Here is a 20,677-nt window from a genome sequence, read left to right as displayed (position 1 = left end):
CAACGCTATACGTGCTTATACATCGGCAATATTGTTATTTTCACTGCTTTATTACAAACCATTAAAAAGTGAATATAAATATTTAATATTTATATAAAATATTAACTAGACAACGATAACAAATAAAAACAATAGAATACAGGCCATATTTAATACCTTTCGTACTAATGACGTAATACGCATATGACATCAAAACTGTGAGACGCCTGACGTAAGGTTGTAGTCAAGTTGTAGTCCGCGGGGCGCCTGCGCAGTGAGGTCAGCGCGCCGTTAGGACTGGTATTTGAAAAGGAGAGCCGCCTGACAGCAGAGAGCTGAAATTGTTGAGGATCTGCGGATTCAGACTTTATCTGAAAATTAAAATATAAAGCTTTATTAGCCCGGAAGGTAGGGGTACTCAAAGTTTTAAGTTCTTTTTTTATACGTTTGGCTTTTAATTTCTCTCAAATATTTTTGGCGTAACATTCAAGGCCTTTCTTTTTAAGTGTATCGCTTATTAGAGTCATTACCCTTTGTAACAGGTTTAAATGAAAGATTACCAGTCTGATGAATGGTTTTGATGTCCATAGATAGTAATAGAGTATTTTATAATAGTTTTCTTTTGGGAGTCCGCTGGCTACATGTGAAGTATTGATGTATCCTAACTAATGCGGCTTGTGAACTTGACTAAGTGGCTTAGGGGACTTTGCTAGGTGCAGATACGTTTTATTCGATTAGGTTATTCCACTAAATCGCCGTGTGTGCACAGAAAAAGAAAGTGTAGCGACTGGAGTAAATGGCACACGATTGCAGGAGCTGCACTGTTTCTGCACAACTTGCTGAGCGTGACTGGGGGTTCCTGCATGTCATCCCAGAGGTGTGAGCATAGGCTTTCTGTGCCTAAGTTTAACAGCCCGCTGTCATGTTTTGTTGGAGAGGAATAGAAAACTTTATACTTTGAGTTTCTATTCAATCTATTAATTCTGGTCCTGATGGGATTGCGGTCGTTGTCGTTGTATTTTAATGCCATTTGCGGTGCAGAGTCCTGTTCTGTGTTAGCTGAATGAATTTAATAAAACACCCACTCTTTACACAAGCTAAATAATTGAGAAAGAGCACGGTATCTATGTAGTGGAAACGGAAGTTCCTGCGACTCCGTGGAGAAGCAGACCCTGTGAAATGGGTTTCAATATTGAGCTCGGAAAGGGGCCTTCTCGTTTGTCGGGCCTGGTTCCTGAGCGAGGCCTCGATCTAACTTGTCTTTGCTCATGGTGATTGGCTCAGAGCTGCCCTCTCCCCTAGTGGGCGGTGTTGATTGGTCAAAGAGTGTGCTTATTTAAAATTTAAACCTGCATTCACCAGCAGGTTTGGTTGTGTCGCACTCACGCATACAGTGACCCATGCCGAGTTGAAGGCTGCTATTTGGCTTTCGTAAACATACGCTGGTAACCGAAGGAATTGTTTGTAAAAGAAGTATGTTGTTATTTTCAAGTGCTTGCTCTTTCGGTTAGTCCTGTGTCTGGACCATTTTATTTATCAGCGCTTCACGTAATAGATCACGCTTCTGCGAATCTCAGAAATGGGTGTGATGGTGATTCCGCCTCATGACGTGCCTGATTTTAAAGTGTGGGATGAAATAACGTAAAAATAGAAACGGGGCACTGCTATCTAATCGACGCAGTCGGTTAAAAATCTGGTGATACTAAAATTTCATGCGCTTAACAAACGTTTTAACATCGACCGAAAGGACAAGGATGATTAACAAAACGTTTTCCGCATGAAGGAGCCAGAAAGCTCAAATGAATTTGCTAGATGGTAGGGGAACCACGGTATTTATGGATAATGTCGAGATACAGTGTTTAGTGTTTTCTAACTGGTAACGTTATTTTATTTTATGACTGCTACATTTCAGACAATGCAAACATTTCGTGGATCTTATTAAAACTTGGAACCAAAGCTCGGGAGGGTTTTCTATTCTACGTTTGTGGGCGATTGCTTTTTTACGATGTCCTATTTCTTAGGTAACCATGGAATTAAATGAAGCCAACCTGCAGACGCTCACAGAGTTCTTGAGGAAGACCTTAGACCCTGATCCCACAGTCAGACGTCCAGGTAAAACAAACCTACAGGGCAGTCGTGATCTCCAAAGTTATTTTCCTGACTCTCCCAACCACAGGCATACTGCTGTTGGCTCAAATTCTGTGTCCTTTCAGCCTTGCCTTGCTCCAGTTTTGTTCTGTAAACTTTTGACAATTTTGATATTTAGTCTTCAAGGAAAATGAAACCTGTATATGAAGGTAAAGGGGTTCTATGCTAAGAAACCAAGGAGTGTTTAGGTTAGTTTGGCAAGAAGGAAGAGTGCTGAGCTCTAATATGAGAAAGTGAAGGCCTGCACGAGCACACTAATTCTTCATCTTCTCTGTGCACTTCTGAGTTTAAAAGTCACCTTTTTCCATATTTGCATGACCCTGTGTGTGTGTCACAAGCCCAGGCTTGTACATACTGCATTTATCCTACTGTTCATGGCTTGTTGGATATAGACATTTTTATATTTAAGAATAATTTGAGACCTAAGGATGTGCCTCTTCACGTCTAACAGTTGCCAGGGAATCTAGTGTCGTGGTTTTGTGATAAACCCTTTTTCTTGCTCTTCCTAGCGGAAAAGTTCCTTGAGTCTGTGGAAGGGAACCAGAACTACCCCATTCTGCTCCTCACGCTGCTGGAGAAGTCCCAGGATAATGTCATCCGAGTGTGTGCTGCCGTGACCTTTAAAAACTACATCAAGAGAAACTGGCGCTGTGTGAGTAGACCGTTAGCTTACTGACACTGTTAAGATTTACCTTTGCCATTTTTAATTAGTGGTCTTTAAAAGTGAAATAGCCCTCCTGTTGGAATTACAAGGCTATGTGCTTTTGTATTTTGTGTCCTGTATACACAATTTTGTAAATGATCAAAGACGTACTCATTTGGATGAAAAATCCTGAAAATCCCCCTTTTCTTTCTCCTGTGATGATGAGCATTTCCAGATAATTTTGTTTCTACTTCTGTTTATTTTGCTTTGTCTTCATTCTTGAGACCATCTCATCTCTAGCTGCTGATGAATCACTTCAAATTTCACATGGTGTGGTGGCTCTTAATGTATTTTTAGACACTGAAGAAATCTACTGTTTAGAAAACGTTTGGAGCTTGGTCGTCCCTGTTTCATATCAAAACTACTGTATTTCCAGTAGTTGTCAGTAGCAAAGGAACCAGTCAAGGTCAAATAAATAAAGAATAGAAAAAAGAAACGTTTTGTATGCTGTGTTATCCAGGTGTGAGCTTGCTCTTAAATGTTTCCAACTCTGGGTTTTACCTGGAGATATTATTCCTGACCTGTGCCCTCTGGAGTATAATTTTGTAGCTGACACTTTGCTCCATTTGTGTAATCATGAAAGCCTAGGTTTTCATTATATTAATATGCAGCCTGGCTTCCTTGCTTGTTGAAGGAAAGTACTTTTAGATCATCTCAAGAAGTTGGTATTCTGCTGATGAAGTGTTTTAAAGGGTTCTATTTTTTTGTAGCTAATCTTGTTTGAATATTTTTAACATAAATGGCAGCACCATTTCCTTTACATTTCAGGTTTATAGTATGTAATGTATTGTATAATAGTGTCTTTTTCAGTAGAGCAGAACATCCTCTACATCTGCTGCCAACTAATAGGACCTTTAAGAATTCATGTGATTGTGTTTCTTTAGACAAATCATTGCCCTCTCATTTTCAGTTTTCAGTTGTTTGCCAAAACAGCATTAGTAAATAATTAGTCTCATTTCAGTGTTGTGTGTTTGATGGGTCTACATTTAAAATTACTGATTCATTTGAGTAAATGCTGTCAGAATCCAGAGTTAATCTAACTTTACAGTAAAGCAGGTCAGTGTATCATAAGTGCTTGTTGAATCTTGTAAAATTCACAGTAATTCTGCTGGTGTTAAAGTTATCTTCCATTTTTTTTGTAACTTGGTTGTCCTCTGATCCTCTCTGGTGATCTACGTATTCAGTTTTTTAAACAGCTATAGTTGCTTCAGATTGAAAGCCCAATCTGTATTGGACGATGAGTCAAACCTGAACTGAAAGTTATATGCATTGCCTTTCTGTGAACATGGGTGGGAATAACAGCAGTTGATGTCTTAAGAAATTAAACAGCTTGCATTGTCAGATAAAATGCGGCGTTACTTCTGGTAATGAATGTTAAAACAGTTTAGAAAGTTCTTGATATTTTAATGCCACTCGTGCAACTGTTTTTGTAGGTTTATGGCATTTAGGACTTTGATCATGTGGATCATTCAGTCCTTCCTGTTCCAAGTTGTTCCATTGGTCCTGCTTTGAACTCCCTTGCATGGTTTCAAAATTACTTGCAAAGCTATATGAGGTGAATGAAATCTGGTGTCGTCCCTCGGTCTTCTGCCCTGATTTTAACTTTCTACAGTATGTTAGTAATATTGCTGAGGTATTCAGAACCTCAGTTTTATTCCCCTAGCACAATTTTGTGTTCAGCTGGACCCACTTGATCACTGATGACCAATTTGCTGATGAATGTCTATCAAATTCAGCAGACTCGGTGAACCACATTTCCTGCTAAACTAGGTTAAACTTAATTTTTGCTCCTCAAAAATGGCTTCATCTTATCCCATAATCATTTTTTTTTCTTTTAGTAAAATCCATAGTAAGTGCTTAAACTGTTGGAAAATGCCTTCACTTTCAAAAATGATATTAAGTTATACTATGCTGTTGTGTTTTCTTACATCAAAACAGTATAAATGTTTTTAATTGGGATGGTCTGTATAGCTGTACAATTATCTTCACTTGTGAAACGTATCTGTAAATCCTCCAAGTTAACTTTTTATTTGGTGGTGAAAAATGTGTAAATCAAATCAGTGTTGTCCTGTAAGTGTCTTTTAATAAACAGCACCCGATGAGCTAAGAGAAGTCAGGAAATTGGACCAGTTAGTCTAATATTTAAGACTATGGGATGAGAACCTACAGACACCAGCTTTCCAGGACTGAAGATGGACCATGTTGCTTGAAGGAAATGCTGACTGGAATGATTTTTAAGGGATTGCTGTCAGAGACCTTGGGATTTGTATTTACGCATGTTTTGTTTTTTTAAGGTGCCATTATTCAGTGTAAGATGTTTTTGTGTTTTTAGGTAGAAGATGAACCCAACAAAATTTCAGATGCAGACCGGACGGCAATTAAAGCAAACATTGTGAATTTGATGCTTAGCAGCCCAGAACAGATTCAGAAACAGGTATGTGTTTTTTTTCCCCCATGAATCAGAGGAAGGTTTTCTACTATGTTGCTGCTGCATCCCAGATAAATTCCCGAGCAATACTTTTATTAGCATTGAACCTCTAGGTTGGCTTTTGTGACTTGACTTTCATGTTGAATAAAAGCAAGGAACATCTTCAGTTAAGTCTGATGTTTCAGTCAATTAAGGGCCCAAGAGTGTTTTTGTTTGTCAGCTTTGAGTTGGCAAATGGGTGATGACGAGGTACAGATAATTCTGCAAAGAGGTGTACCAGTACACCTGATAACCAGCTGGGTCAGGGGAAAAGCTTAAAACAAAGTTTCTAAAAATGATAGTTATGTATGCCCCGTGCCTGAATGTGACTGCATAAGTATTTTCTTTTCACATAGCAAATTTAAACAATTCAAAGTTTAAAGTCTTTCATGGGATGATTCATGTGGTGCAAGTGTTGGCCCTCTGTAGCAATCATTCTGATCACAATGCACGCCATGTGCTTGTGGAATACAGGCATTTCTTTGAACAATCTCCAGTATTTACCTTTTTTCCCAGAAAAGAGGATATGAGTATTATTTATGCTGTTTTGATAAAAAATAATAAAGATGTGTGAAAGCTAATGCTTAGTTGGAAGTTTCTGGCAGTTTAATTCTCAAACATAACTAGTAAATTTGGCACTTTCTTAATTACCCTCTGCATTGGAATACTCATTTCAAAACCTATAGCTACATACAGCTGGCATGAAGCACTTCAGTCTTTGTTTTGATGTCTATAAACATAAAGTGCAGTGGTGTTTGATAATTGCGAATCATCTCCTTGTAGATATCATGTAATTCTTGCTAAACTGACAACATATGCCAGGCTTTAAACTTGCTGTTCTGATTAATGCTCTGTAATCAGGCATTGAGCGATTACATGAGAAAAGTTGGGCTTCGCAATCAAAGACATGATTTTTATGCAGTAAAGCACAGATTTAATCAACATATGCGCAGTTAATCTGTTTATATTCCAAGAAAACCTTACTAGAGGTCCAGTTGATGTCGTGGCCTGTGATTAGATTTCAGGAGCCAAGCTGGCCTGACCAGTATGCGGATGAGACATTGAGAAAAATCTGATTTCTGCTGCAGTTGATGTTATCACACCTGCTGTCGATGCTTTCGACCACAATATTCAACATAGTTCCCGATTACGGTGACGGGTCATTTGTGCTCTATGGGACTTGTTGTTGAGTATTGTCTTAATTTGCAATTCCTATGTACAGTGTTCTCACTGAATTGTATTAAGATTACCTAAATGATCCCATGTTTGTAAACAATTCAAAATGTGTTAAAACAGCTATTACATTGCTGTTAATACAGAAACTGTATTTGCTGACTTCTAATTAGCTGGCCTGGTGAAGAAAGAAAATAAATTATATAACAAACATATGGTTTTGGTAACAGTTCAGAAACTTAACTTTTTATGTGTGACTATCTCTAGATATTCTCTAGTGATTACTCTAATGCTAACGTGTAAGTTCTTTCTGTGTAGCTCAGTGACGCTATCAGCATTATTGGGAGAGAAGACTTTCCTCAGAAGTGGCCTGATCTCCTGACTGAAATGGTCAACCGGTTTCAGAGCGGTGACTTTCACATCATTAACGGAGTCCTGCGGACAGCCCATTCACTTTTCAAAAGGTTTGTAGTATGGACGACGATGTTAGCTTTGTGGAGCCTATGCCTGAGTGAATTTATTATATACTCACGCAATTGCAATCGCCAATCCAAGTGTAGGCTTGCAATATAAGGCCTTTTATTGCATGGTGGAGAATGAGGACCTGCAGACACCCACCCACACCTCAAAGTCAAACTGGTAGGTCAAGTGGTGTCTGAGAAAAGGATTCTGGGGCTAGGAATTACAGCTTTAACACCTTTTCTGTTACTGTGATATGCTGCAGCTCCCAGCATGAGAAATGTGTACTCTTGCCCATTCATGTCTTCTTACCTTTGCTATAATGATAGGCGTTTCGCAATGTAAAGGGCATGTGGAATAAAATTGCAAGAATAATTAAATGCACCTCTGTATAGGTTGAAAGGTGAAAGATGTATGTTGTATCATTTTTTATGCCATCATGGGGGGAACGAACAAGAATAAGGGGCAGAAGTGACATGTTTTTTTTTTCTTTGCAAGAAAGTGGGATGAATTTTTAAACAGATCTTCACTTAACCAGTGACCTACATCTTGGCATGGCAACTTTGTTTTTTGCCACTGCAGGACAAGGGGGAGCCTAACATATTTAACGGCATCCTAATAATATGCTTTTACTTTAACCAAAACTGATTAATGAGATAATCATCACTTTTTGTATTGGATTTTCCTTTGGAGCTCATGTGTGTGATATGTTTTGGAATTAATTGCTAACTACCAGGCAAAAAACATACGTATTCTAACTTTAATCAGATGTTAACTAGTAGACTAAATTAGTCCAACCTGCAGGCAGCAACTAGATAAGTGTTTCTGATTGGTTAATATGACATTTATTAGAAATTGCACAGTAAATATGAACACTTATTCAATGTTTTAGAAGTTGAAGAAAAACGTATTGTTCATCACATTCATTCCAAATATAATGATTCATTAGCAGTGCAGTGTATTTCGGTTAACTGTGGTGGTCAGGGTGTTTTTTGGAGAACAGTTGGAGATGTTTCTTCTGCATGCCAGTCATACGATGAGTTACTGAATGCATGTCTCTGCCTTTTGTTTTCCACAGGTATCGGCATGAGTTTAAGTCAAATGAGTTGTGGCTTGAAATTAAACTTGTGCTGGACACTTTTGCACAGCCTTTGACAGAACTTTTCAAGGTAAGTGTTGGTAGTATTTTTAATGGATTATGTACAGAAAACATCATAATCGTAATTTTGGCAACTTTGTTTTTCCTTATCCATTTATTTTCCATAATGAATAACATTACAAATACAAACTTGGAGACTCTAAGATTTCAGCTTAGGGCTAAATGTAAAAAAAAAAGTAACTTTTTAATATTCCAAACAATACCCCCCTTTAAAGTTTTGTTGTACATTTGACAGTTTGAAAAATTAAGGTGTGGTTGATATTAAATTTGGATATAATTTGTTTTAAAATAACCATTCATGGATCCTGTTCTTGTTTTATTAAAGTGATTGGTCAGCTGCAGTTACTGGAGCTGCTATAGTACTGCTATGTAACAAAGTGCAGCAAATTAAATTCTTCTTTCCTTATTAATGCCAATATTTCAGACCTTGCATACAGCAGTATCACCATGCAATTTTTGCCGATCTTCACCAGTAATATGCTACCGTAAATGCTTAACATGCTTGAGAAACACCAGCCTGAAGAACCGGAGGATTCTGATGGAACTTGTCTTTCAGGCCACCATTGAGCTCTGTCAGACTCATGCCAGTGATGTGAATGCCCTGAAGATTCTCTTCTCTTCCCTGACTCTGATCTCCAAGTTGTTTTACAGCTTAAACTTCCAGGTAAGAGTTTATTACGGTTTTTCTCCTCATCTTGGCTCTCCTAACGATTTCTGCAGATTTTTGCATTATTCTTCTCTAAATTAAGAAATCCTCGTTGCCCAAATTGTTAGGAAACCCCAGTACTAGAAGATGCTTTCTGTGGTAGACAATGCATGGCTGCTTTGAAGACCGTGAGGTTTAACGTCACTGGTCAGAAAAATCTCCTGGTATCAATTGTTAAAAAATCAATTCTGCAACTAGAGAAATCGGTATGCACATCACAGCCTTCATTAAAGGTGATCCTGCTACATGAATGGAATGTGACTGGGCAACAGAGCTTTGAGGAATACACACTGCATCCTGTTTGCTCTTGCTTCAATATGGTTTTTGGGGGATTGTTAACCAGAGAGTGTATGACTCTTCATAATTACACTAGTTTTGGTTTGCCATTTAAGCCATATCAGCATTAGAGTGTTTTCTATATTTTAAGTGGCTTTTCACTCATTATATTGTAGGATCTTCCAGAGTTTTTCGAAGACAACATGGAAACATGGATGACAAACTTCCACAATTTACTGACTTTGGATAACAAACTGCTTCAAACTGATGTACGTATACATTTTAACTCATAATAGGAGGTAATCTATAATTGATGCATTATTTTCTTTTCAGACTTTCACAAGAAAGTTACTTATATACTGATATTTTGTGAAAGCGCTTTCCTGTCCCACTTACATTCTGCATACCAGTTTAAAATGTATTACTTCATCTCTGCCGACATGTTCTTAAATTGTTAATATTCCTTGGATGCATTGTAAGTGTGCAGTTAGATTTCAAAGGTACTTTGCATTCTGTTGGCTAGAAGTAAGACTGGAGTATAGCAGCTGGTTCTTAATCTTGGCAATGTCATTAATGATGCTGGGATAAACGATGAGGGTAACTGTAGAAAACAGTGTAATCTTTATTACCACATTGAAAGGTTTAAGTTGAAACATGCATCATACCTGCATAACTCCCATCTGATCCCACCTTCTTATAGTTGCAGTTGTTTGTTTTTTTACAGTGTTGCATTTAATAAATATCATGACTTGTCATGAGGTGCATATTTAGGAAATGGCTACAGATATTCTCAAGTTTTACCTACTGCTTGTTTTTTAAATGTTTTAAATGTACTGTGTCCGATGGTTGGCTTATGACATGCATCCTGATCTTGTTTTGTCAGGATGAAGAGGAAGCAGGCCTGCTTGAGCTGTTGAAGTCTCAGATCTGTGATAATGCTGCTCTTTATGCCCAAAAATACGATGAGGAATTCCAGCCCTACCTGCCACGCTTTGTCACAGACATCTGGAACCTGCTGGTCACCACTGGCCAGGAAGTCAAATACGATCTGGTAAAACCGAAGCTTGATTTCTATCTTTATCTATAAAAAATAGACCAATTGGTGTGACCAAATCATAAATTGTAAATTTCCACCAGCAGTAACAATGTTTTATTTGAGGCACTTCAGTGAGGAAGGGTTGCTTTACAGATCTATTGAATAAATCTATTTGTGGTGTCAAACATGCGATATTAGTAGAACAGGCCTAGCTTTAATGTACTAAGACATGGATCTATGCATTTTCACATCTGAAATAGAAAGGAGTAGCACTAGCTTATTTTATTTAACCCTGCTTCCCAAACTGGCATTGCCTGTGCTGGAACATATGTACTACTGTAGATGTTTGATGCAGTCACTTATAATACAAGCTTATTTAGTTTAACATCTACATGTGCACTGTGGAGGCAGAGATTTGGGGTTCTGAAGTGGCCTTTAATTGTTTTCATCTTTTGTTCTTTACTGCTACAAATGAAGGTCTGAAGAATGTAGTTTCTCTAGTATATGCTTGGAATATTAAACAGACTAATAAGCAATGTAACAAATGGTTACAATTATCCAGCACTTGTTTCTGATGACGGGCCTTAAGTACAGAGCCTAAGCAGAAGTTAAATTTGGCTGTTGGTTGAGTAAACTGAAGGCGTTTTGTTTCAAGTTAATGTATCTATAAGAAAATGTGCAAAAACCTGTAGAACCAAATTTGAAAGGGTAAATGAGAAACTTCTAGATTCTGCCCTCTGACAACTGCAAGTCTGTAACAAGAGGTTTTAAGCTTTTTTCCCCACTCTTTCTCCTGGTTTAGTTGGTGAGCAATGCCATTCAGTTCCTGGCGTCAGTCTGTGAGAGACCTCATTATAAGCATTTGTTTGAAGACCAGAACACTCTGACCAGCATTTGTGAAAAGGTTATTGTGCCCAACATGGAATTCAGAAGTAAGTTGAGTCATTTATTGGCAGTATTTTTTTTTAAGTGCGTTTGAAGATGTTGTTTGAAAAGTAATGAAAACGCACTTCAGAAAAGCTTTTGAAAAATCGTGTCCTCACCCTAAACAAAAACCAATAGATGTGGTTTGATTTTCCAAAAAAAACAATTTCTTGGTCAACTGAGCTAGCATGAGCGAAAGAGAAGCTACTTTTTACTGAGGTTTTCAGATTTGAGAATACAATTTTCTTGCCTGTTAGGCTTCAGTCCCCATCTTCCATGATAAAGATTAGTTGTTATTTACATTTCCTACGATCTGAAGTAAATGGGTTATTTTTTACTGTTGTATAACCCCTGATAGCTCCAGCACAAATTAATGTTTGTTCCAGTGACCAAGTCATCGATGTGCCACGAACTCGGGCCCAAAGGAAAGTGTCAATTTAAGGGCTCTGTCACAAGAGCATTTCGAGACACGGAGTGCATACAAGCAGGACTATGATTCACACAGCCCTTGTTTAAACTGAAGACTGTTACTGGTGCTGGTGTTTAATTCATTTGGTGTCAATCCTTTTCCAGCTGCTGACGAGGAGGCTTTTGAGGACAATTCTGAGGAGTACATCAGGAGAGATCTGGAGGGATCAGGTAGTGCATCTCTTCACTGCACCGGTTCCTTACTTTGGGTTGCCTTTCTCAGAGATGCCTTTTACTCCGACATGCAAGTGATAAAAACGTTAGTTTTGTCTGATTGACAATGACGGTGTAAAGGGACCGTATACATTTCCTAATCTCCGTTTGGTTTCTTTCCTTTCACTTTTTATTTTTGTTTCTTAAAGTCCTGTCCAAACTCCCAAACCTATTTTCATAATTTAGAATTCAGACTAACGTCTCTAAGATTGTGCTCCTTCTTTAGATTTTATCAGTCACACACTTGATTTTTATTTTAATGCATTTGTATTGTTTAAGTATTGTTTGTGCTTCTTTAGCTGAAAAGATCAGATGGGTAGGTGACTCACAGTAACAGGTCTAAAATGTGGACTGGTTTTCCTCTAGGTCAGAGTGTAGAGAACTTACCAGACCCAATGTTAAGGGAAACTGAGGCTGAGTTCCATTTAAAACTTAATAAAGGGATCAGTGATGTGTTTTTCTTTGTCATATGAATTTAAGAGGTGCTAAATTGCATGCAGTTGTGTGTGACCTATTCAGTAAACCATATCTGCTTCCTTTCAGACATTGACACGAGGCGTAGGGCAGCCTGTGACCTAGTGAGGGGTCTCTGCAAGTTCTTTGAAGGGCCAGTGACGGCCATCTTTTCTGGCTATGTGAACTCCATGCTCACCGAGTACGCCAAGAACCCTCGTGTGAACTGGAAGCACAAAGATGCCGCTATTTACCTGGTCACCTCCCTGGCCTCCAAAGCACAGACGCAGAAGGTACCGTGTCACCTGACTGTCGGGAACTCTTTTGACTTCTAAGACGGTGTAAAAATGAAATTCCCTGCAAATGAGCCAAGTTTGAGTGTGAGGGTTAATGCCAATAATTAAACTTTTTGCCTGGCTTTTTTCATCGCTTTTTTTGAAAGGGAGGAGCATCTTTTGTCTAGAAGTTTGCGAAAATAAATGTCAAGTAGAAACTAAAGAAAAAGTTTCTTTATAAATTGTATTTTCTTTTCTTTCAGCATGGAATAACACAAGCTAATGAGCTGGTGAACCTGTCAGAATTCTTTGTGAATCATATTCTACCTGATTTGAAGTCACCCAATGGTAATTGTTGTATTGCAGTATCTCTTTAAATGAAAGCTTAAACTGTCTGAATGAAGGTCAGATTCCACAAATAGGATTAATCTTAAATTATTTTAGTACAGCTGTGTTCTTTGGAATCCTGCTTCATCTTCTTTAAAAAAAAAAATCAAATGGAATTTAGTGTTGGGAAGTTTGATTCGTAACTGTACATTTTTCTGTTTTAGTGAATGAGTTTCCAGTGTTAAAGGCCGATGCTATCAAATATGTCATGATATTCAGGAGTCAGGTGAGTAGTTTTCAAATGTCTTTTGTATTTCTCAGATTCTTTCAACAGTGAAGGAGTCAGCTTTGTCAGCATTTAATTTCTCTCTCATACTTTCTAATATATAGGATTAACTATAGGCTGTCATGTATTATAAATACAGGAATTACATGTTTGGCATGATGACATTCAGGCAGTTTCATTTTAAAGTCAGGCATATGAACATTTTTCATCTGGGCTAGAGTGACACTAGAAGTATAGTAGAATCTGACTTATTTACACCTTGGATTTTTCTTCATTGTGCAGAAACTGAATTTAAGTTTTAACCTACCTGTAGTAGTCGAGGAGATTGAGATTCCTTGCCTTGTCTACTCTCGTTAAGTATTCCCTTCTGGGTGTGGTAATGTTTTACATTTTTACGGTAGTGTGAACTCTTTGCTCCCCTTGGACTTAGGGTGCCATTATCCGTGGAGTAATGTTCATTATAATCAAATGTGGCAGAAGAATGAAGTCTGTTTAAAACTATTGGGAAAACTACAGAAAATCTTAAACATGTTGGTAATTTACAAAATATCTTAAAAAGCTTAACACTTTCTTCCTCTTGTGTATACAGTTCTAGTTCTTAGCACGTAGTGTGGTTGTCCAGTCCATCCTTAATATTCACCTTAATACTGTAGCTAAATCCTGCTGTTCTTTATCTCCAGCTTCCCAAAGAGCAGCTGCTGCAGGCCATCCCACTCCTGGTGAATTATCTTCAGGCAGAGAGCATTGTGGCTCACACATACACTGCACATGCCCTGGAGAGGCTGTTCACGATGAGAGGACCCAATAACACTACACTGTAAGTGCAGAAGTTTCAAAAAGCTGACCCTTTTCCAGGTTCAGGTTGTTCTGTGGAAACTCATCTGGATACTGCCAAAAGGTCCTTTCGATCTTCAAAACCTAAGTTTGAAGTGACTTCTCCTTTTGATTGGCTCACTGCAAAACTAACTGTAATTCAACATTGTTGAAAGTTTTTGAAGTAACCATCAAAAAGAGGTTTGATGAACGTAATGGCAGCAGTTAACTACAGCAGTTACACATTATTAAATCTTTTTTGCAACATTTTATGTGAAATTCATTGCAGTTCTTGTGACAGTTTTTTGGTTTCAGGAAGTGTCCTGAACAGTATAGTTTATCTGCTGGTCACATTATTACTGAAAGCTTCCACAGTAATTGTGGACATACGCAAGACCAGAAGTACCACCTAGATGTGAAGGCAAGTCTAATACTGATTTACTTTTTTTGTCCCCCTAATCTTAGTATCACTGCTGCAGAAATGGCACCATTTACAGAGCAGTTGCTAAACAACCTCTTCAAAGCACTGGCACTGCCTGGTTCTTCTGAGAATGAGTATATCATGAAAGGTAGGTCATCTTCCTGTCCAATTTGTGTAACCTCACTGTTGCAGTTTTACCTAAGACTGCTCTTGATCGACAACGCTAATGTTTCTTCTGATCATCTCCTTCCTATCGAATCCAGTCAAAGATGGGGGAAGGTCTCAATTTCATTGTCACTCCACACTGAAGTTTCTTGAATACAGTTTGTCATCTGTGGGCATGCTGAGGTGTTTGATATTTTAAGTATTTCAATTTGGTTTTTTTTAACAGCTATCATGAGGAGCTTCTCTCTTCTCCAGGAGGCCATTGTCCCTTATATCCCCACTCTCATCAGCCAGCTGACACAGAAACTTCTCGTGGTCAGCAAGGTGAGATACATCCTACTGCTCTCATTAGGTCCACTGTCTCCCTCCCACAAAATCAACATTAAATAAAAAGTAGGTCTTGGAGCACTGATATATAAAATTCCCCCAGATGTGTTTTTTTCCTACTGAGCCACTGATTTACTGTTGATCCTCTTAATTGAACTCTGTGCCTTACCGGTCCTTTATACACAAAGAACTGATACTCAAGAACTGAGATAGTTGTCGTGTTCAAAATCAATATGATCCCCTTAAATATCTAAGTCCATACAGAACTCGGATATTTGTGAAGATATCATAATGTGGATTGTGTACATTAATTGTTGACTTAATGTGCTGTCTTTCAGAACCCGAGCAAGCCACACTTTAACCACTATCTCTTTGAGTCCCTTTGCCTGTCGGTGAGAATAACCTGCAAAGCCAACCCCACCACAGTCAGCAGCTTTGAAGAGGCGCTCTTCCCTGTGTTTACAGAGATCCTGCAGAATGATGTGCAAGGTATGTGTGTTTCCTGACCAACCATACAGTATGCTTTAGTATGTCTAATAGAGACCTCTGGGGGTTTTTGCCAAACAAGCAGGTGTATTAAAGTAAATGTTTATCTTGGCCCTTGATTTGAGTTACATTAAGAAGCTTTTTGTGATGAATCACGATACAATCATATTCTAGTTTTTATTTAGGATATGAAATAACTATATTTTGTTAAGTGTATTGACTGTTTTAATTTAAATAATAACTTAAGATTTCTTTGTTTGGTTCTTCTCACTGTATTCCTCTGAGTTTTAAACATTAGGCATTAAAGAATTACCAATTTATAGCAACAGTACTTAGTCACCTGCTTCCTTCTTAACTTGGACTTTCCTACGAGTTACGGAGTGATAAGCTTGAGCTGTTTATTCTCTGCTTCTCTGGACTGACCTGTTTTATTCTTTTTGATTTTAGCTTTTTTGTGTTTCCAGTTCAGCAGTTGTTTTACTCTGGGGAAATATTTTGCACCGTTTTTCTCTTTGCGTTGCAGAATTTGTTCCCTACGTGTTCCAAGTGATGTCTCTTCTGTTAGAGATGCACTCCTCTGCCATCCCCTCCTCCTACATGGCGCTGTTCCCTCATCTTCTGCAGCCTGTGCTGTGGGAGCGCACAGGAAACATCCCCCCTCTTGTCAGGCTTTTGCAGGCCTACTTGCACAAAGGGGGATCCACCATTGCTAGTACTGCAGCAGACAAGATTGTAAGCCTTTGCTGCTTTTTCCTTTTGATCTAGCAGAACAAAAAAGCATGTCTGTTAACCTGCCTACACAAACCTCGTCCTTCCTTTTTAAATGATAAAGCTATGTGTTTACATTGTGCCAACAAATTTCAGAGAGAAAAGGTGATTACGCACAGAGAGGTTGCTAGGATCAAATTATTAGTACTGTATATTATTATTACTGTACTAGTACTAGTATAAACTTGGAGTTAATTAACACGTGTAAAATTACAGCTTATACAGTGAATTTTAGTCAAACTTGCATTGAAACTAATGATTTGGGCATCACAATGCTGGTTGTCACTGTTAGCTTTCATCTCTGTCTGTAAAAGGTTGCATCGTGATTGATAGTGTAAGTTATAACAGGTCAAAAGGAATTCCGTTTCCATTCTGTTGATGCAGAGATGTATTGAATAAGTTAATACACTGCAAGCAACTAGAACTAGTTCCAAATGTTTCATTAAAGAACTGTGTTCTGTTGGCAACATTTAAAAATGAACGTTTTTGCAAAACCAGACCATTGAGGAACTTGACAAACTTCTGTACTATCTTGATCTGCAGCCTGGTTTGTTGGGAGTGTTCCAGAAGCTGATTGCATCCAAAGCAAATGACCACCAGGGCTTTTACCTCCTCAACAGTATCATAGAGCACATGCCAGTGTGAGTAACATGATTCTTCATACACAATTAAGTGGTAATTTAATATAAAGACCACGTTACAGTTGTCAGATTCCTAAACTCTTGCTTAATCTTTCCCTCTTGATGTTATTGTCTTACAGAGAATCCATTACACAGTATAGGAAACAAATCTTTATCCTCCTCTTCCAGCGGCTTCAGAATTCAAAAACGACTAAATTCATCAAAAGTAAGTTCATTGGTGTGGGAGTTTCTGCATCCTCTCCCCTGCCATAACCTGATCTTGAGTGTGGAGCGCTCCCCTGCTCAGCTCCATGGTGCTCAGGGGACAGGTGGGGGCAGAGCAGTGCTGACCTAATCATATCTTTATTTTAGGGGCCTTTTACTGGCACTGCTGTCAAGTTTCTATTGAGGGCAGGGAGACTGGTGCTTCTTTTGTTCATTTTTTTATTTTACAATTGGTTCAGAAAAAATACATTGGCAACAAACTTAAGCAGCTCATGGGTCGGTTTCCTTCTCGGATGCTCACCTCAAGAAAACTCATAGATTTGTTCTGGGTGTCCTTTTAATGGTCCTGCTTGTTTTGTAGGTTTCCTAGTGTTTATCAATCTGTATTGTGTGAAGTACGGAGCCATCGCTCTTCAGGAGATCTTTGACAGCATACAGCCCAAGTAAGTGTATGATCTCGAGCGTCTTTACTGGACCACCATAAGGTATAGAAAATATTGGTGAATTTTAATGTATTGTTGGATTAACTGATTTAACGTGTTTGCAAATCCTAAACGGTCTATTCATCACTAGTTTCCTTTTAGATTTATATGCACTTAACTAAAAACCACAGAAACGCACTATGATGTCACTTCCCCTGCAGTTTATTATGCAAATGCTTCAAAAGGTAACTGAGCTTTTGAAATTGTAATCTGTAGGATGTTTGGGATGGTCTTGGAAAAGATTGTTATTCCAGAAGTACAGAAGGTCTCTGGCCAGATTGAAAAGAAGATCTGTGCTGTAGGCATCACTAAAATACTGACAGAATGCCCGGCCATGATGGACACAGACTATACAAAGCTCTGGTAAGCAGTGTTACACCTTGTTCATGTGTGTTTTTCTGGGGACATGTGACCCCCGGGGTTGGACTGCTGGTGCATGACAGCTGCTGTACATCATAGATCTGTACTTCAGTACAGTGGATGAAATGGATTCCCTTCCATGTCTGCTTTGAAATGGAAAATCAATGCATAAATACTAGTATGAAGTTGCTTCTAGAGAATTTTTAACCATAACCTAGTTTCAAAACTGAAGAAAGCCTTTTGAAGAGTTCTTTTCTAGTTTGAAAGGCATTCACCATCTTTTCCATTAAAAAAAAAACTAGACATGAATATCACTTTTTGGAGAAGTGAAAAGGATTTGCATTTTGGTTTAGAGCACGCAGCTACAGCTTTGAGACAGAACTAAGCTGCAAATTGCTCTGCTCTTATCTGCTCCCTTCCTTGTTTACGGTGTAAAAATCAGAATGTATAGTAGCAAGAGGTATTTGTTCTGTAGTCTGGCCAGGCAGGTAGAAGACAGATTACTAAAGAGACCGTGACATGATCTCATTGATCCACTCTTGTCAGGACTCCTTTGCTGCAAGCTCTGATTGGTCTGTTTGAGCTGCCAGAAGATGACAGCATCCCTGATGATGAGCACTTCATTGACATTGAGGATACACCTGGATACCAGACTGCTTTCTCCCAGCTGGCTTTCGCAGGGAAGAAAGAGCATGACCCCATCGGAGATGCCGTCAGCAATCCCAAAATCCACCTTGCACAGTCTCTCCACAAGCTGTCCACAGCGTGCCCAGGAAGGGTAAGTGACCACAGCTTGGCTTCCACACGTAGCAGAAGTCTGTGTTGGAGTTGATGTAGAGCTATGTGGGACAGGATGTTTGCGCTCCCGGCAGACACAATGAACCCAGTGTACTAATCAATTTCCCGTCCTTAAAGTCAACTGAGCATTTCACACTGGGTGTTCCTTTATGGCACGAAGCTCTCTTTGCAAAGGCAAGTTTGTTCCACACTTTTTTTTTCCCCCATTTAATAAGTTTTTTTATAACTTCTTTGAAGTTTTTTCTTATTGTATTGAAGCTGTTTATTTCAAACGTAGGTTGTGACTAAGAATTCAAGAAGCTAACAACTTTAAATAGTTTGATTGCTTTAAAGCTAGGTTATTTTTTGTCAGGGTTTCATGGCAGTCCACTGTTAAATGTGTAGTGCTCATTAAAACCTCTTTGTCAAAAGGGCTATTTAATACTTATTAAAATAAGACTTGCCTTATTTAACATAAAGTAAATAGAGTATATGAGGGAGTTCTGTGCATATTTAATGTAAACAAATTGAAGTCTTTTTTTTCCAGAAGGGTTTCCAAGTATATTTCATAATCCAGTTCAGGTGTATAAAACTTACACGTTTTATTTTTTCGTTCTCTTTGAAAGAAGAATGTGATTATTAATGTTTTTCTAGGTTCCCTCTATGCTGAGCACAAGCCTGAATGCTGAAGCACTACAGTTCTTGCAAGGCTATCTCCAAGCAGCAAGTGTCCAGCTCGTGTAAGACTTAGGACCCTGAAATCAAATCATTGAAAACCTGCTGAGGACAATAAGGCCAGGATGAGAATTACAGAAGGTCGCAGGAATCATCAGCAAACTTTGTGAACCAAACTCCTTTATTCTCTCACCAGATATTGATCTTTGACAGAAACTTTTAAGGATTTTAATTTGGTATTTCCAAAAATATCATGAATTGTCTTTAAGGTAAAAGTTGCAAATGTTGTGATCTAGAAACTCATACAGTGAAGTTTTACAGACCTCATTGGGACAGCTCTCGCATATAAGTTTCTTTGGACTGTTGTAAAAGCATTTTCTGTTACTAGTATCATTTTCTTTGTGTAAAAGAAGGTAGGCAGTTGAGTTTTCACTAACCTTCTGTTACATGCTAGAAAAGCTTTGTAGGAACTTTTTTCAAGGGGGATTTCTTCAAATGCTAGTCAGAATACCTTTTCATGTATAACTACATGAAATCTTATCAGTTTGCAAAGGAATAGAGAAACATGTTAATCCTGTGTATGAGCTATGAGTTCAAACAGATCGCAGTTGTCTTCTGGCCGTGCAACACCCTTGTTCCCATCCTGCAAATCCACGAGAGGACTGTGTTCATTTCAAATCTTCTTTTGCAGTTTTACTGTAGATCAGAGTTTTCTGAGAGCTCTTTGACAGCAGCATTTTTTTTATGCTTCCACCATTCTTCTAAACCATTTGTATCTTGTATGTCTTTATTTATGTCTTGTCTCTTTAGTTTCTCATGTTCCAAATGTGAATAAATAAAAAGCACTTGTGTATATTCAGTTTTTGTGTACTTGTGAACCTACAGTACATGTACTACAGTCCAGGACCTTGAAGGTAATCAAAGGTGGATGAAATGCTAAGTTTATAATCATTTGGTTACATTTAAGATTTCTTCAAAATGACTATATTGCCTTGATACAAAAATGTGTAATCTACATGCAGAGTTCTTTAAACAGTTGGTGTAGTTAAAGGATTGATCACCTAAAAATTACAAGGATATAGATTGTTGACTTATGGATTTGTCTTCTCAAATGGATGCCAACATTAATGCAAATTTTGAAGTATGACATTGCATATTTTGAAAGACTGAACTAAGTTATTCCTACCAACATTTAACAAAGTGTAATGAAAAACAGGATGATTAAAAACATGTTGGATTAAAACACTTGGAACATTCACTTATGAAAATCTCAAGTAACTATCACTCAAGTGATTTGGGGTTTTCTGAAGTGTACCAGTGAATTGGCTTGGTTCCATTTTTCTAGCCTTCAGAAATGAGAGTTTAAGAGTGCCCTTTAACACCTGTTGGATTGTGGCTTTTTGAGAATGGGCTTGTGCAACTACAGCATCAAAATGATGCACTGCTGTTATCTCTAACATTGTTAGATTTAAGGTTCTTTATGTCTAGGAAATACCAGGATAAATT

The 20,677-nt window shown here is 38.2% G+C and overlaps 1 protein-coding gene across 3 annotated transcripts; it reads left to right on the top strand.

Annotated features, from left to right (window-relative positions):
• The first annotated feature begins 255 nt into the window (after window positions 1-255).
• cse1l (CSE1 chromosome segregation 1-like (yeast)) lies at window positions 256-20,030 on the top strand. Of its 3 annotated transcripts, none has more exons than XM_015364932.2 (25): window positions 256-387; window positions 2,001-2,091; window positions 2,637-2,779; window positions 5,163-5,264; window positions 6,789-6,934; window positions 8,008-8,098; window positions 8,645-8,752; window positions 9,247-9,339; window positions 9,954-10,121; window positions 10,909-11,038; window positions 11,604-11,669; window positions 12,255-12,457; window positions 12,703-12,787; window positions 12,991-13,052; window positions 13,733-13,869; window positions 14,331-14,434; window positions 14,678-14,775; window positions 15,117-15,267; window positions 15,788-15,996; window positions 16,576-16,673; window positions 16,793-16,878; window positions 17,239-17,320; window positions 17,576-17,722; window positions 18,266-18,497; window positions 19,151-20,030. In XM_015364932.2, the coding sequence occupies exons 2-25, from the start codon at window positions 2,007-2,009 to the stop codon at window positions 19,238-19,240; spliced, it is 2,916 nt and encodes a 971-aa protein (XP_015220418.1). In that variant the 5' UTR covers window positions 256-387; window positions 2,001-2,006; the 3' UTR covers window positions 19,241-20,030. The 3 variants fall into 3 exon arrangements, with proteins under 3 accessions (XP_015220418.1, XP_015220419.1, XP_006639560.2); XM_015364933.2 differs by lacking the exon at window positions 256-387 and adding an exon at window positions 1,345-1,452; XM_006639497.3 differs by lacking the exon at window positions 256-387 and adding an exon at window positions 1,694-1,794.
• Window positions 20,031-20,677: the final 647 nt, after the last annotated feature.

Source organism: Lepisosteus oculatus, chromosome 16 (assembly GCF_040954835.1).
Source record: "Lepisosteus oculatus isolate fLepOcu1 chromosome 16, fLepOcu1.hap2, whole genome shotgun sequence".
NCBI classification, from domain to species: Eukaryota; Metazoa; Chordata; class Actinopteri; order Semionotiformes; family Lepisosteidae; genus Lepisosteus; species Lepisosteus oculatus.
This window is presented reverse-complemented; position numbering and strand designations above follow the sequence as displayed.

Excerpts from the sequence above, each read along its gene's own strand:
- cse1l (XM_006639497.3), top strand. Across the intron at positions 8,753-9,246 it reads TTTACAGCTTAAACTTCCAG|GATCTTCCAGAGTTTTTCGA; the intron begins GTAAGAGTTTAT and ends ATTATATTGTAG. Across the intron at positions 17,723-18,265 it reads ACAGACTATACAAAGCTCTG|GACTCCTTTGCTGCAAGCTC; the intron begins GTAAGCAGTGTT and ends CACTCTTGTCAG.